The following is a 14,732-nucleotide window of genomic DNA, read 5'->3' as shown; positions in this document are numbered from 1 at the left end:
AGGAAACTCTTCAGTTCAGAGAAACTGAAACTGAAGTGCAGTTGAGCTGTTGTGTGTTTGTGTCTCTGTGTTCATGTGGTAAAATGGCAGAAGTCGGAATTTCTCAGGATGAGTTCAAGTGTCCAGTGTGTCTGGACCTCCTGAAGGATCCAGTGACCATTCCCTGTGGACACAGTTACTGTAAGAGCTGTATTACAGGCCGCTGGGATCAGGAGGATCAGATGAGAGTCTACAGCTGCCCTCAGTGCAGACAGACCGTCAGTCCAAGACCTGCTTTAGCTGAAAACACCATGCTGGCTGAAGTGGTGGAGAAACTGAAGAAGAGAAAACTTCCTGCTGACTGTTATGCTGGAGATGGAGATGTGCAGTGTGACGTCTGTACTGGAATAAAATACAAAGCCGTCAAGTCCTGTCTGGAGTGTCTGAACTCTTACTGTCTGAATCACCTTGAAGAACATGAGAGTTTCTTTAAAAGAAAGAGACACAATCTGACTGAAGCCACTGGACGACTGCAGGAGATGATCTGCCAAACACATGATAAACTCCTTGAGGTTTTCTGCCGCACTGACCAGAAGTGTATATGCCTGCTTTGTCCGATGGATGAACATAAAAACCATGACACTGTATCAGCTGCAGCACAGAGGACAGAGAATCAGGTATGAAATATAATCTAGACACCGATGAAATAATGTTGACACTATTTATATTGGCACCCATGTGATCAGGTAACATCATTCACACTGCAGACGTCAGCAGAAGTGAACAAGAGCTGCTGGACTTTCACTGCTGAGTGTATTTATGCTCCATATTGAACTTAACAGAAAATATATTGAAAGGCACCATTTTTGTAAAACAAGCTTTGAATAAGCAACATAAAATGGAAAATATTAACTGGTTGTTTGACAAAATATATCTCTGTCAAGAATAACAAGTTAGATGCAGCGACAGACAAAAACACTTTCTTTTGAGTAAATCTGTCTCAGTCCATATGAACTCCATTGTTTATAGCTTCACTTCAGGCTTTGGCTTCTGTTCTGTGTTTTCTAAATCAATTTTTGATAGAAATGTGATGCCTGTCTTCATGTAAATTAGAATGAGCATTTCTGTTAATTACTAATAACTGCCATCGGTTATAAAATGTTGATCAAGAATCAGTCAATGTAGTGATCGAGTAATCCAATTTTTTTTTTTTTTTTGGTCATATAGAGCCTTAGCTGTTACACAACGGAAACACTGTCAGTGTGAAGCACTACATCTGTGTCAGTTTCACTTTTATGATACTTATGTTTGCAGTGTGAAACAGGCCATGTGCTTCATGTAAATTCATGTTCGATGGTGGAAACTAATCAATCATTCCTTCAGGAGTTTGAACCTACAGCCATTGGTTATTAATTCTACTGTTACTGGATTTGGGTGAGGTGAAAGGATGAAGCGAAGACTCGGTAATGCAGAAGTTAAGGGCTTTTATTAGTTATGCTCGTTCTGTGTGCTCACAATAGAAGACAAACACGTGGAGCATGAATGTCTGAATCCTGGCATAGAACCAAAACCAAACTAGACATGAGTGCCGGAATCCGAACACCACACTTTGAATATGAAACAAGTGTTACGGCTGGCTCATATACCGCAACATAAAAGAGGCAAACAACAAATGGTTCAAACAATAAACCAATTTATTAACAAATCAAGAAAACAATTATTAATCAAAAGAAAACCAACGTCTAGGGGGAAAAAAAACATGCGTGTGTGGTAACTAAATATTCTCTGACACAAACAATCAATAAAGGAAAGTAATATTTAGAAAAAAAAATAATATTTACATATTCCTATATATATATATATATATATATATATATTATATATATATATATATATATATATATATATATATATATATATATATATATATATATATATATATATATATATATATATATATATATATATATATATATATTTACATATATATATATATATATATATATTTACATATATATATATATATATATATATATATATATATATGAGAGAGAAATTGAGAGAGATACTTACTCTAGAGCGCACAGATCTTATATACCAAATGCCATATTAGAGGGTTAATTACTAATAGAATGCACCTGTCGCCCAACTAACATCTGCACTGTCTAGCAGAGCCAGCAGGGGGAAACAGGCAGGCGTAACACCTCCCCCACAAAAGTATTCCTCTAGGAATGCAAAAAAAAAAAAAAAGAAATTTCCACCAGTTGTTCCCCACTCCACTTGGTTCCAGCTTCCTGGGCCCTAGGAAACAGGATAGAAAGAGAAGAGAAGGAAAAACGGGAACAAACAACAGAATATACAATCTCACGCTTGCATCAGCAATAACATTTTCGCTGCCGCGAATGTGTTTAATGTCAAGGGAAAATGGTTGTAAAATGAGACTCCACCTCATTATCCTCTGGTTATGATTTTTCATTCGATGTAAAAACACCAAAGGATTATGGTCTGTATAGACCACAATTGGACTGGCAGAAGATCCCAAATAAACTTCAAAATGTTGAATAGCCAGAACAAGGGCAAGCGCTTCCTTTTCCACAACAGAGTAAACTTGCTGATGGAGATTGAATTTTTTTGTAAAAATAATAGATTGGATGTTCTTCTCCATCCTGACTTTTCTGTAAAAGAAAGCTCCAGTATCACTTGCATCTACAGCTAAGCAAAAAGGCAGAGAGAAATCTGGTGCAACAAGCATGGGACCACTAGCCAACAGGGCTTTGGCTCCATCAAATGCCTGCTGAGAAACAGTAGTCCACTCAAAAGGTACTTTAGTACTCATAAGGTCATTCAAGGGTGCCACAATGGATGCAAAATTTGGGCAAAACCCACAATAATACCCAGCCATTCCCAGAAACCTACGCAATTCTCTGCGATTTGTAGGTTCTGGAAAAGCACAGATAGACTCAATCTTCGCATCAATTGGACGAACCTGTCCATTCCCCACTATCTTACCTAAATAAGTGACGGTAACTTTTCTAAATTAACATTTTGCCAGATTTAAAGTTAAAGAGGCCTCGGTCAAACAAACAAATAACTTCCTTATTTGGACTAGGTGATCTGCCCAAGACGAGCTAAACAAGACCACAACGTCCAAATAAGCCTCACAACCAGATAATCCAGACAACACCTTGTTAACACTGCGCTGGAAGGTGGCTGGAGCATTTCAAACCCTGAATGGCATAACACGGTATTGGAGGAAGTCATCAGGTGTCACAAATGCAGAAAGTTCCCTTTCCCTAGCAGTCAGTGGGACCTGCCAGTACCACTTTAAAAGGTCAAATTTGCTCACAAACTTCTCAGACCCCACTCGGTCCACACAATCATCTATGCAGGGTAAAGGATAACAATCGGGCTTAGTGATGGAATTTAGCTTACGATAGTCTGTACAAAATCTGTAGGATCCATCTGGCTTGTTTACAAGAAGACAAGGGGAACTCCAAGCACTAAAGCTGGCCTCAGCCAAGTTGTTCTTCAATAAGTAAGCAACCTCTTTTTTCAACAATTCACGATTCATAGGATTTACCCTTTATGCATGCTGCTTAATTGGTAAAGCAGTACCCACATCAATGTCATATTCAATAACTGTAGTGCAACAAGGCACATCAGAAAACAAGTTAGGAAAAGACTCCACTAACTGAAGAATGTAATTTTTCTCAGACTGAGAGAGATGGGGTAAATGATGGACCAATTTTGCATACATCTCAAAGTTATTCAATCGTCCTTCAATAAAACCTCGGGAAGGAAGATTGACGCAGTCATCCCTAATACAATCCAAGGAAGTAATCTTTGAAGAGGAAGTCCCCTTCCCACTCAAATGTGATGACTCATTTAACACTGTGGTTACCAACCCAACAGAAGATGTGGGAGGAAAATAGGGCTTTAAAAGATTTATATGGCAAACCTGTACCCCCTTACGTCGTTCTGGGGTTTTCAGCAGATAATTCTGTTCAGGGAGGCATTTAAGGACAGGATAAGGACCTGCAAAACGGGCTTGAAAAGGGTTATTTACAAGAGGCAACAAAGCTAGTACTTGGTCTCCAACCTCAAATTTTCGAGACACTGCTTGTTTATTAAACAACCTCTCCATCATACTCTGCGATTTCCCCAGTTTTCTTCATACAGCCGATATCGAAAACCACTAATGTAATCCAGAACATTTTGGGATGGTTCAGTGGGGATCCAGTTATCAGCAAGAACTGCACTGGGACCACGAACTTCATGTCCGAATACCAAATCATTTGGACTAAATCCAGTACTCTCCTGAATAACCTCTCTAACACCCATAAGCAGCCAAGGCAGCCCCTCCTCCCAATCAGACCCAAGTTCCACACAATATGACCGCAGCAATGACTTCAGGGTCTGATGAAATCTTTCAAGGGCCACTTGACTCTGAGGGTGGTATGCACTGGAAATGTTATGGCTGATTTTAATTGGTGCAAAGCCTTAACAAACTGACGGCTCATAAAATTAGAGCCTTGGTCAAACTTGATAATTTTGGGAATGCCAAATGTTGACATAAAATCAGTTAAAGCTTTGAGAATAGATTTTGTAGTGATGGACCTGACAGGATATGCAGCTGGATATCAAGTAGATAAACACATAACTGTTAGTAAATACAGATGACCAGTCTTTGATCTAGGTAAGGGACCCACACAATCAACGAGCAAATACTCAAATGGTTTTGACATTGCTGGAATAGGTTGGAGAGGAGCCACAGGGATTTTCTGGTTTGGCTTACCAGTGAGATGGTACACATGACAAGTTCGAATAAACTTGGCCACATCTCTTTAATCCAGGCCAAAAGAATTTATGTTGCAATCGATCATAGGTTTTCCTCACCCCCATATGTCCAGCCACTCCATCATGAGCTAACCTGATCACAGATTGTCTAAATTTAAGAGAAACTACCACTTGAACATAAGCTTAAGTGATTGGTTCAGTTTCACTGACCCACCGTCTAAGCAACAACCCCTCTTTTAGAAAGTAGCAAGAAGGTAGCAGAGTCTCAATATCTCCTTCAATACAAATAATTGAAAACAAAGGTTTAAGAGTTACATCAGCTAGCTGCTCTTGAATCAAGTTCTCTCGAGAGACATTCAAAATAGAGGACAAAAGATTTTCTGATTTTCCTTTCATCCAAGAGACAGACTCCTCAGAATAGTCAGATGAATCCTAAGTGATGTTGTCTGTTAAGGTCATACCAAGTGGTTCATTTTCAACTGTCACACCATCAACTTCATCTGATGGTAGAAGACCACTTTCATCAACATAATTCTCAGAATGAACAGGTAAAGTTCTCTCTATAGTTACCTTACTGGCAGGACGTAAAGAAACTTCACCTTCACACAGTCGGTCAGCTTTGAGTTGTTTTCCTCTGGCTCGAGTAACAGCACAGGAAGGAAACAGGAGTGGAAGAATTCCTTCTAACAAGAAGGACTGAGCAGCTCCTGTGTCTCTCAGGATTTGCACAGAAACTTTTCCCTCTTGCCCTGGCAGAGACACGATACCAGTAGTAATAAATGGAGCATACTCTGTATAATGATTCCCAACATCTACCTGAGTTAATATCGCCTTCTTACCCACAGAATTCTGTTCGTATGCATGTATTCTCAGTGGTTCAAGCCCAACTAATCCAACTGGCTTAGCTGACAGCATTACATTCAGAGATTTTATGTCCTACTTTGTGACAATAAAAACAGACTACCTTACCTTTCTTATCTGATGAAACATTCTGACTCACAGGGGGCACACCTGGCACAGTGCCTGATGTAATCACTGAAGGTGTCCACCGATTCCGAAATGACTTTTTACTCTGATCACTTGATGCTCTATCAGGAAAAGAAATTCTGTGAGTCAGAACAAATTCATCAGCCAACACAGCCGCATTAGCTAAGGTCAAGGCCTTTTGTTCATTCAAATAAGTAGACACAGAGCACACAGTTTTTAAATTCTTCTACCAGAATTAACTCCCTCAACTGGTTCAAAGTTTCTACTTTCTGAGACTGACACCATCTTGTAAACATAATCTCTTTTTCCCAAGCGAATTCAACATAAGTTTGTTTTTCAAGTTTTTTTGTAACCCCGAAATCATTGGCGATAAACCTCGGGAACTAACTCATATGCTCTCAAAATGGCTGTTTTTACTTGTTTAAAATCAGCACTTTCTTCTTCAGAAGGAGAAGCAAACACTTTCTGAGCCTTCCCTGTCAAAATACACTGTAGAAGTAAAGTCCAAACTTCTTCTGGCCATTTTAGAGAAGCAACTTTTTCAAAATGGGAAAAATACTTGTCTACATCACGTTCACAAAATGGAGGAACCATCTTAATGTTTCGACCAACATCAAAAGAAGTCTGCGCAACCTGAACGGATTTAGAAGCTTCAGCTTTCCAAACTTCCAGTTCAAGCTCTAGCTTTCTCATCTCATACTGCCTCCGTTCACGTTCACTCTCACGTGCATACTCTAAATTTTTTCAACTCAAACTGAGCACACTCACGCTCCTGTTCAAGCTCAAATTTTTTGAACTGAACTCGTTTTTCCAATTCCTTATCTTTTAATGCTTGAGTACCTTCAAATGATAGTCTCTCTATTTCAAACTGTGTTTGTTTTTCTTTTGACATTAAATCTCTCTCTACACATGGAGACAGTACCTTACCAAAAGTCTCATCTCCTATAACAAGAATTGGTAACACTTTATAATAACTGCACACTATGAAGCATTAATTAAGCATTAGTTAATAGTTAATTAACTACTAATGTCTATTAACTAATTAATAGACATTAGTAAGTGGTTTATAAATACAGCTATAATTGCTTTATTCTTGATTTATAAGCATATCTATAATGTGTTTAATAATTGTATTTTCATACTTTATTAATAATCAATTTATCATTTCTAAATTAAGTATTACATTATTTACAAACCAGTTATTTGGGAGTTGTCAGTAGTTCATTTAGTAAGTGTAAGCAAATGATTAATAAACTATTTAAACATTCATTTATACATCTTATTATTTAGACACATAGTAATAGTTACTTAGTGTGTAAGTAAATGTTTTATTAACACATATTCCTACTGCAATTCATGATTAATTCAGTAATTATAAAACGTTTAGAAGTGGTCAGTTAACTATTTTTGTGAGCTCATCTAAAGTGAGGACTGTTTATGCTTTGTAAAGCTTTTATAAATGAGATTTAAAGTTCAGTGATGTTCTGCACTGCTGTTCTCTAATGTTTTAAAGTTAGTACCGAGGTAGTTTTGACACTAGGAATATGTTAATAAAGCATTTATTAACACACTAAGTAACTAATACTATATGTCTAAATAATAAGATGCATAAATGTACGTTTAAATATTTTATTAATCATTTACTTACACTTCCTAAATGATCTTATGAACCACTGACAACTCCTAAATAACTCGTTTGTGAATAATGTAATACATAATTTAGAAATGATAAATTGATCATTAATAAAGTATGAAAATACAATTATTAAACTCATTATAGATATGCTTATAAATCAAGAACAAAGCATTTATAGCTGTATTTATAAATGGCTTACTAATGTCTATTAATGTTTTATAAATGATGAATTGACTATTTACTAATGCTTAACTAATGCTTCATAGCGTGAGTTATTCTAAAGTGTTACCCTAGAATTCCCTTGGCTATCAACTGGCTTTTAACAGCCTTTAACAAATCTTCCTTGCGCTTCTTATCATTACTAGTCAAAACAATATAATGACTCTCTGAGAGTTCTAAAAGTTGTTCTTTGGTGCACCTATCTAGAAACTATTCAGAAAGCTCTACATTCAATTCCTCATTGGAAATCATTTTGAACTAGCAGAAAAATTACACAATGAAGATTAGCTAATAAATTGCCCACAATAAATCCAAATAATCCTAATAAACCTCCCTAAAAAAAGAATTAAGTACCAGAAAACATCCTAGACTTAAATCATTATTCAATATTACCCATACTGACATAACATTTCATACAGCCTAGCTCAATAATCCACTATAACACCACTAGAAACAAATAAGATGAATGAACAAACTCAAAACCAAATTTACTAGTTTTATCATTCAACTTAATCTCCACAGGCCGTAAAGTCAATGTTTCAATACAATTCTAGTGCTTTAAAGTGGAAAAACAATGCCGATTTATATTAGGAATTCGTACAACCTGCATTACCCAGCGATGCAGTGTTTATTTACAAATAGTAAACAACGGTTGTACTCAATAGGCTACAACAGCGATTTCAACCTGATTCACTAATCATCTATAACCTGCTGTTGTTCCTAACACAAGATTTTTGTGTAAACAAAGCTAAGTTTCACATTTTAACCAGTATACACAAACATCCACTTAATTCCTCGTCTAAATTGGCATAACTAGCACATAATACCAACACGCAAAAACATGCTCTCTTTATAATCAATTTATGTGATAAACAGGGAGAAAATAGAGTACTCACCAGGATTTCCATTGGCTTTACATCTCCGATATGCCTGCTTGTTGAAACTAACCTAACTAGTCTTCAAAGGACTGCCAGGCTCGAGGCGACTTGAAACGCTAAACCTCGTAACAACCGTTCTCCAAATGAGTTCAGCTGCGCGAGAAGCGTACCCCCACCCAGGATTTCCTTCCAAAAACTCCAAACAAAATACAAAGAAAATCAACAAAACAACAAACAGTGTTCAGATGGAAGGACCACTCACACGCAGCCCAGCTGAAACACTCTAACTAACTGGAGTGCAAGCCAATCCTCAAGAAATCCTGAAGAGACAATAAAAATACTCCCTCAAACAAACGCTCAAAATCCGGAACAAGCCCCCATTTTTATGTTACGGCTGGCTCATATACCGCAACATAAAAGAGGCAAACAACAAATGGTTCAAACAATAAACCAATTTATTAACAAAACAAGAAAACAATTATTAAACAATCAAAAGAAAACCAACGTCTAGGGGAAAAAAAAACACGTCAAATTGAGAGAGAGACTTAAGGCTGGTTCACACTGTGTGATTTGTAACAGTCCTTTACGATAGTTTCTTGTCAGACTGTACTAACATGATCCTCATGTCACACTGTGGGATCTCAGCTGTCTTTTGTGTCAGATTGTACGACAGTCAAGACGTGTTAAAAACAGACGTGTGCATGAAAACGTTGACTGTGAGCTGCATTACACGCGGTACTCAAATGGTGGCTAAAAAAGACATCTCTGTCGTTAATTTTGAACACGGCTTGTCTTGAAAAACTAAGACAATTTGACGTTCATCGTAGGAGAAGTCACACTGGAGGATTGTGCACCAAATCTTCTGACACTGCCAGAATTTCGTCTGAGGTAAAATTTGATCGCAATGGTCATTAACCGGCTGTCGGTGAACATGTCAAACTAGAGATCAAAGACTACAGATTTTAGACTAGGATTATAGGAATCTTTTAGTATTTGCAAAATTTGTCTCAGACGACCAAATCGTAGCCAAAATCGCACAGTGTGAACCAGCCTTTACTCTAGAGTGCACAGATCTTATACCAAACGCCATATTAGAGGGTTAATTACTAATAGAATGCACCTGTCGCCCAACTAACATCTGCACTGTCTAGCGGAGCCAGCAGGGGGCAACAGGCAGGCGTAACACAAGGCACACAGACAAAAGATTGCACAAAGACATTTCAATACAGAAGCATCAGGGCTTTGTCACAAAACCAAGAATAAACTAGATTACTAAAATAAACTAGTAATCTAAAATACTAGTTAAAATAAAATAAACTAGAGTGATATAACCCTGACAGTTATAGTAAAAGTAGTACAAACTGGTATCTCTGTTCTTGGTTTGTGCTGCAGAACCAGCTGAAGGAGACACAGAAGTCGTTCCAGCAGAGGATCCAGCAGAGAGAGAAAGATCTTCAACAGCTGAGAGAGGCTGTGGAGTCTTATAAGGTGAGTCTGGAGAAGAAGAGAAGTTTGAGAAGTCTCAGTCAGGACTCACTGAAGCCACTGTGTGATTGTGATGTGTGTCCTAACAGAGCTCTGCACAGACAGCAGTGGAGGACAGTGAGAGGATCTTCACTGAGCTCATCCGCTCCATTGAGAGAAGCCGCTCTGAGGCCACACAGCGGATCAGAGATCAGGAAAAGACTGCAGTGAGTCGAGCTGAAGGACGACTGGAGCGACTGGAGCAGGAGATCAATGATCTGAGGAGGAGAGATGCTGAGCTGGAGCAGCTTTCACACACACAGGATCACATCCATTTCCTGCAGGTAACAGAGATCTAGAAGAACAGGATCATAGTGGACTTGAGCAAGAGACTCACAGAGAAACATTTCATGAGAGCAGAATGAGCCTTTGACTGAAGTGTTGTCAGGAATTCTGTGTTGTGTTATATAATCATAAGGTAGATCCTCATCTAATCATCTTGGTTTAAAATAGACGACACTTATAAATGCATTTCAGCTCTGGAAGTCTCTTAGGAAAAATGTTCTGAGCTCTTCTGGGATATATATTTAGCTGCCAAACTCCACTAGTACCACAAACAGTTCAAAACTTCCAGAACATTTAAACTTTTTTAAACCAAATTTTCCCTTCTGGTTTCTTACATCATGGTGAAATCTTGATAGTACCAATTCTGAGTAATGTTGTCCAAATTTACTTCAGGTGATCTTCAAACCTTATGAAATGGATTTTCATTTTCTTAATTGCTTGACCATTTTCTTTAAGGATCACACCCATGAGTATCTCCATCTAGATCACATGGCACACTACCCAGATGACTCCTGTGCACCTTATATCACGCCGGCCTCAAAGAGCAGACAGAAGCGTGCCTGCCTTTGTATGGCCCTCAAAGGACATTCTGTGAGTATGTGGAGTCTGCTCTCCAGCTGTGTTTCCCCCTTCACAGTGAGTAAAGAGGAGAAGGATCCCAAATATGGTGGTCCCCGAGCTAGCACTCATTGACCTACATATTCTGGAATGGACTCCTGCCTATTCTCCCAACCTTGAGTTCTCTTCTTCTCCACCGGTCCCACCAGGCCTACTGCATTTTCTGGTTCCGAATAGTTCCCTGGTCCTCCTTCCTCTGCTGGTCCCGCCCAGCCTCCTGGCTCCTTTGTCTCTAACCTTCGTCCAACCTCCAAGCTCCTGCATTCCAACCGTGGAGGTCATCCAAATCCCGATCGTCCAGCTCCTCGGCTCCTCCCATTCCACTAGCTTCATTCAGCTTCCATCCATGTTTCACCACAGACCTCCAGACCACCGGTTGTGACTCAGCCCTCCACCCCTCTGCTCCACAGGGCACCTGCTTCCCTCCGGTTTCTCCTTTGTCTTTGCTCCCACTGGATCTGCCTTTGTCTTCCGAGCCCCCAGTTCCAGAGGTGGAGTTATGGTTATGGTGGAATCCATAAACAAAAGCTAGTTTTGTTCCTTTTCCTGTGTATAGTACCTGTGTCCTGTGCTGCAATTAGATCCTCATCTGCTATCCTTTTTTGACCACACTGTTACAGCTTGCTCTAAAATTCTGTCATTTTTAAATTGATGATGAAATTTTAAATAAGATGATGACTGATGCATTTAATTAGGATAATGAGTAACACTTTATAATAATGTTCAATAACAAGTCATTTTTAAGTTATTAGTTAATAATGATCTAATCATATACAAAACATGACTATATGTTCATAATGATTAATAAAAGATAAATATGTTCTAAGTTATCTTAAAAAATAGTAAATCATGAAATAATCAAACAGATTGTTAGTAGATGATTGTTTATTATTAGTTGATATATTAATCACTTACAAATCATTGAAAAAAAATCAAGTCCTTTTTTACCTGCATCAACAAATTATTCACAGAAATGTTAAGAAAACAAGTTCCAGTTTGCTTGTTACTTATTTACTCATTTATTTAATTACTTTTATTATTACGAGAAATGACACCCACGAAATGTGAATTGTCGATCATTTTACAAGCAACTGGCGATGAAGAAAAATGCCACATTGCAATATTTTAAACCATGAAGGCAAGCCAGTGGATATAACAAGCAATGTGCAAACTTTGTGTGAGAGTAAATGTCGGTGCAGAAGTCTCAAACACCAGTCAATTATTCACTACAGAAACTAAAAGAGCGTCCGTCATCTGCCGCTGCATTAATGGTGCATATTCATAGAGATGATGAGAGATCTAATCTAATTTTTCTCTTGTGGCCCATAGTGAAAAAATTAGTATTTCGTCTAAAACAATATGTTTTATGAGATGAGGAATCTAATCTAACAAATCTTTTATTATCCTCGCAGCACGTCGATTATGCAGTGATGCGCTATGAAATTATTGCAAGGCAAAGGGCTAAATGGCATCCACCGGGCACGGCATATCCAAATCCACAAGCATGGACCATTCAATGTTAAGTAGCCTAAAATAATAATAATAATAGCCCATGCCTATAATAATAATTATATTTAATTTAAGAATGACAAAATAAGGGTGGAATTAAAGGATTAGTCCACTTTTAAATAAACTTTTCCTGATAATTTACTCACCCCCATGTCATCCAAGATGTTCATGTCTTTCTTTCGTCAGTCGAAAAGAAATGAAGGTTTTTGATGAAAACATTCCAGGATTATTCTCCTTTATAGTGGACTTCAATCACCTCCAAATGGCTAAAGGTCAAAATTACAGTTTCAGTGCAGCTTCAAATGGCTTTAAGTGTTGTGAAGAATGCAGAAAGCGGAAGTATGTTCAAGGTGATATTTTGTGTTTTATTAAACATATACAGTTAACATAAAAAAAAATAAACATAAAATAGTCCAGGCCTGGTCCTCTCTCGTCCTTCACTGTTGTCGCTCCTTCCTTTATGTTTCTGGAGCTTCTTGCGCCATTCTCTCACAGCTCTCGCCCAGCCCTGCTTGTCACATATCCACATCGCCCCTTCCCAGGTTCCTGACTGACAACGAAGACTTAACAGAGGAGCCATCAAGTATTCTAGGTTATTACGTGCAGAAGTTTTTTTGTTTTTTTAATTATAGCCAGCTTAAAATGTTTCGTTATGTATCCTAGTGATAAAGATGAATTAATGATATTAAGACGAGGATCTATGACCTCTGGAAGCATCTCAATAGCTTAGTCGGTATAGGGTCTAACATACATGTTGTTGATTTAACAAGTTTAGACAATTCTTCCTCTCCTAAAGCAGTGAATTAATTGAATTTTTCATCAGGGACACTACAATGCACTTTCTGATGCGATACTGTAGTAGACGGTTGAATGGTTATAATTTTCTCTCTAATATTGTCAATCTTGCAAGTAAAGAAGTTCATAAAGTCATTACTGCTGTGCTGTTTGGAAACATCAGAAGGTGATTTTTATTTCTGGTTAATTTAGCCATTATATCAAATAAATACCTTGGGTGTTTGTTTTCTTAGACGATTAGAAAAATAATTAGATCTAGCCGTTTTTAAGGCCTTTCTGTATGGAAAAATGTGTTCTTCCACTGAATGCAAAAAACTTCTATTTTTTTTTCCAGCTGCACTCCATTTTTCTGGTTGCTCTCTTAAGAGCCCGAGTGTGCTTGTTGTATTACGGCGTTGGTTAATTTCCTTAATCTTCTTTAAGCGCAAGGGAGCAACTGAGTTTAATGTGCTGGAAAAGACAGAGTCAATAGTCTATGTTGCAACATCGAGTTCTTCTAAGCTATCTGGTATGCTAAAGAGATGAAACTGATCAGGAAGATTATTTATAAAGCAATCTTTAGTGGTAGAAGTGATTAGTTCTGCCATATTTGTGAAAGGGTGGTGGTTTAGCAGCCTTGACTAAATGTAGTATACACAAGACTAGATAATGATCTGAGATGTCATCGCTCTGCTGCAGAATTTCATCTGCATCAATGTCGATTCCATGTGACAATATTAGATATAAAGTATGATTACGACAATGATTGGGTCCTGACACGTGTTGTCTAACTCCAAAAGAGTTTAGAATGTCAATAAAAGCCAATCCCATTGCGTCTTTTTCATTTTCTACAAGGATATTAAAATCACCAACAATTAGGACTTTATCCACAGCTAGTACTAACTCCGACAGAAAATCAGCATATTCTTTGATAAAGTCTGGATGGTGCCCTGGTGGCCTGCATACAGTAGCCAGCACAAATGTCAGAAGGGATTTGTCACTTACATTACATAATGTTACATAAAGCACCATCACTTCAAAGGAATTATATTTGAAAGACTTCTGAGTAATACTAAAGATATTACTATAAATTACAGCAACACCTCCCCCTTTGCCTTTCTGACGTAGTTTGTGTCGATAATGGTAATCTTGAGGGCTGGACTCATTTAAAGTAATGTAATCGTCCGGTTTTAGCCAGGTTTCTGTCAAACACAGCACATCTAGATTATTGTCTGTGATAATATCATTTACAATAAGTGCTTTTGAAGAAAAGGATCTAATATTTAGCAACCCAAGCTTTATCATTTGTTCATCAGTATTATTTTTGGTTTTATATTTGTTGCAAATCAATAAATTTTTTACCCTTAAATGGGTTTTGGAGTTTTTTGTATTTACTAGTTCGGGGTACCGATAGAGTCTCTATGTGATAATATCTAGGTGAAAGAGTTTCTATGTGTTGGGAATTATATGACTTCTGTGACGTGAGACATCTAGCAGACGGTCGGTTTAGCCAGTCTGTCTGCTTC

The 14,732-nt window shown here is 37.8% G+C and overlaps 1 protein-coding gene across 2 annotated transcripts in view; it reads left to right on the top strand.

Annotated features, from left to right (window-relative positions):
- LOC125244585 (tripartite motif-containing protein 16-like) overlaps positions 1 to 14,732 on the top strand; it is a 112,366-nt gene continuing 97,634 nt past the window's right edge. The window contains exons 1-3 of one of the 2 annotated variants that reach the window (XM_048154684.1): positions 1 to 656; positions 9,889 to 9,984; positions 10,071 to 10,304. In XM_048154684.1, coding sequence (XP_048010641.1) covers positions 84 to 656; positions 9,889 to 9,984; positions 10,071 to 10,304 — 903 coding nt within the window. In that variant the 5' untranslated portion in view covers positions 1 to 83. The remainder of the gene's footprint in view (positions 657 to 9,888; positions 9,985 to 10,070; positions 10,305 to 14,732) is intronic. The other variant, XM_048154683.1, reaches the window with a different exon arrangement.

This window comes from Megalobrama amblycephala, linkage group LG14 (assembly GCF_018812025.1).
Source record: "Megalobrama amblycephala isolate DHTTF-2021 linkage group LG14, ASM1881202v1, whole genome shotgun sequence".
NCBI lineage: Eukaryota > Metazoa > Chordata > Actinopteri > Cypriniformes > Xenocyprididae > Megalobrama > Megalobrama amblycephala.
The sequence above is the reverse complement of the archived record's forward strand: the minus strand, read 5'-3'. Positions and strand labels throughout refer to the sequence as shown.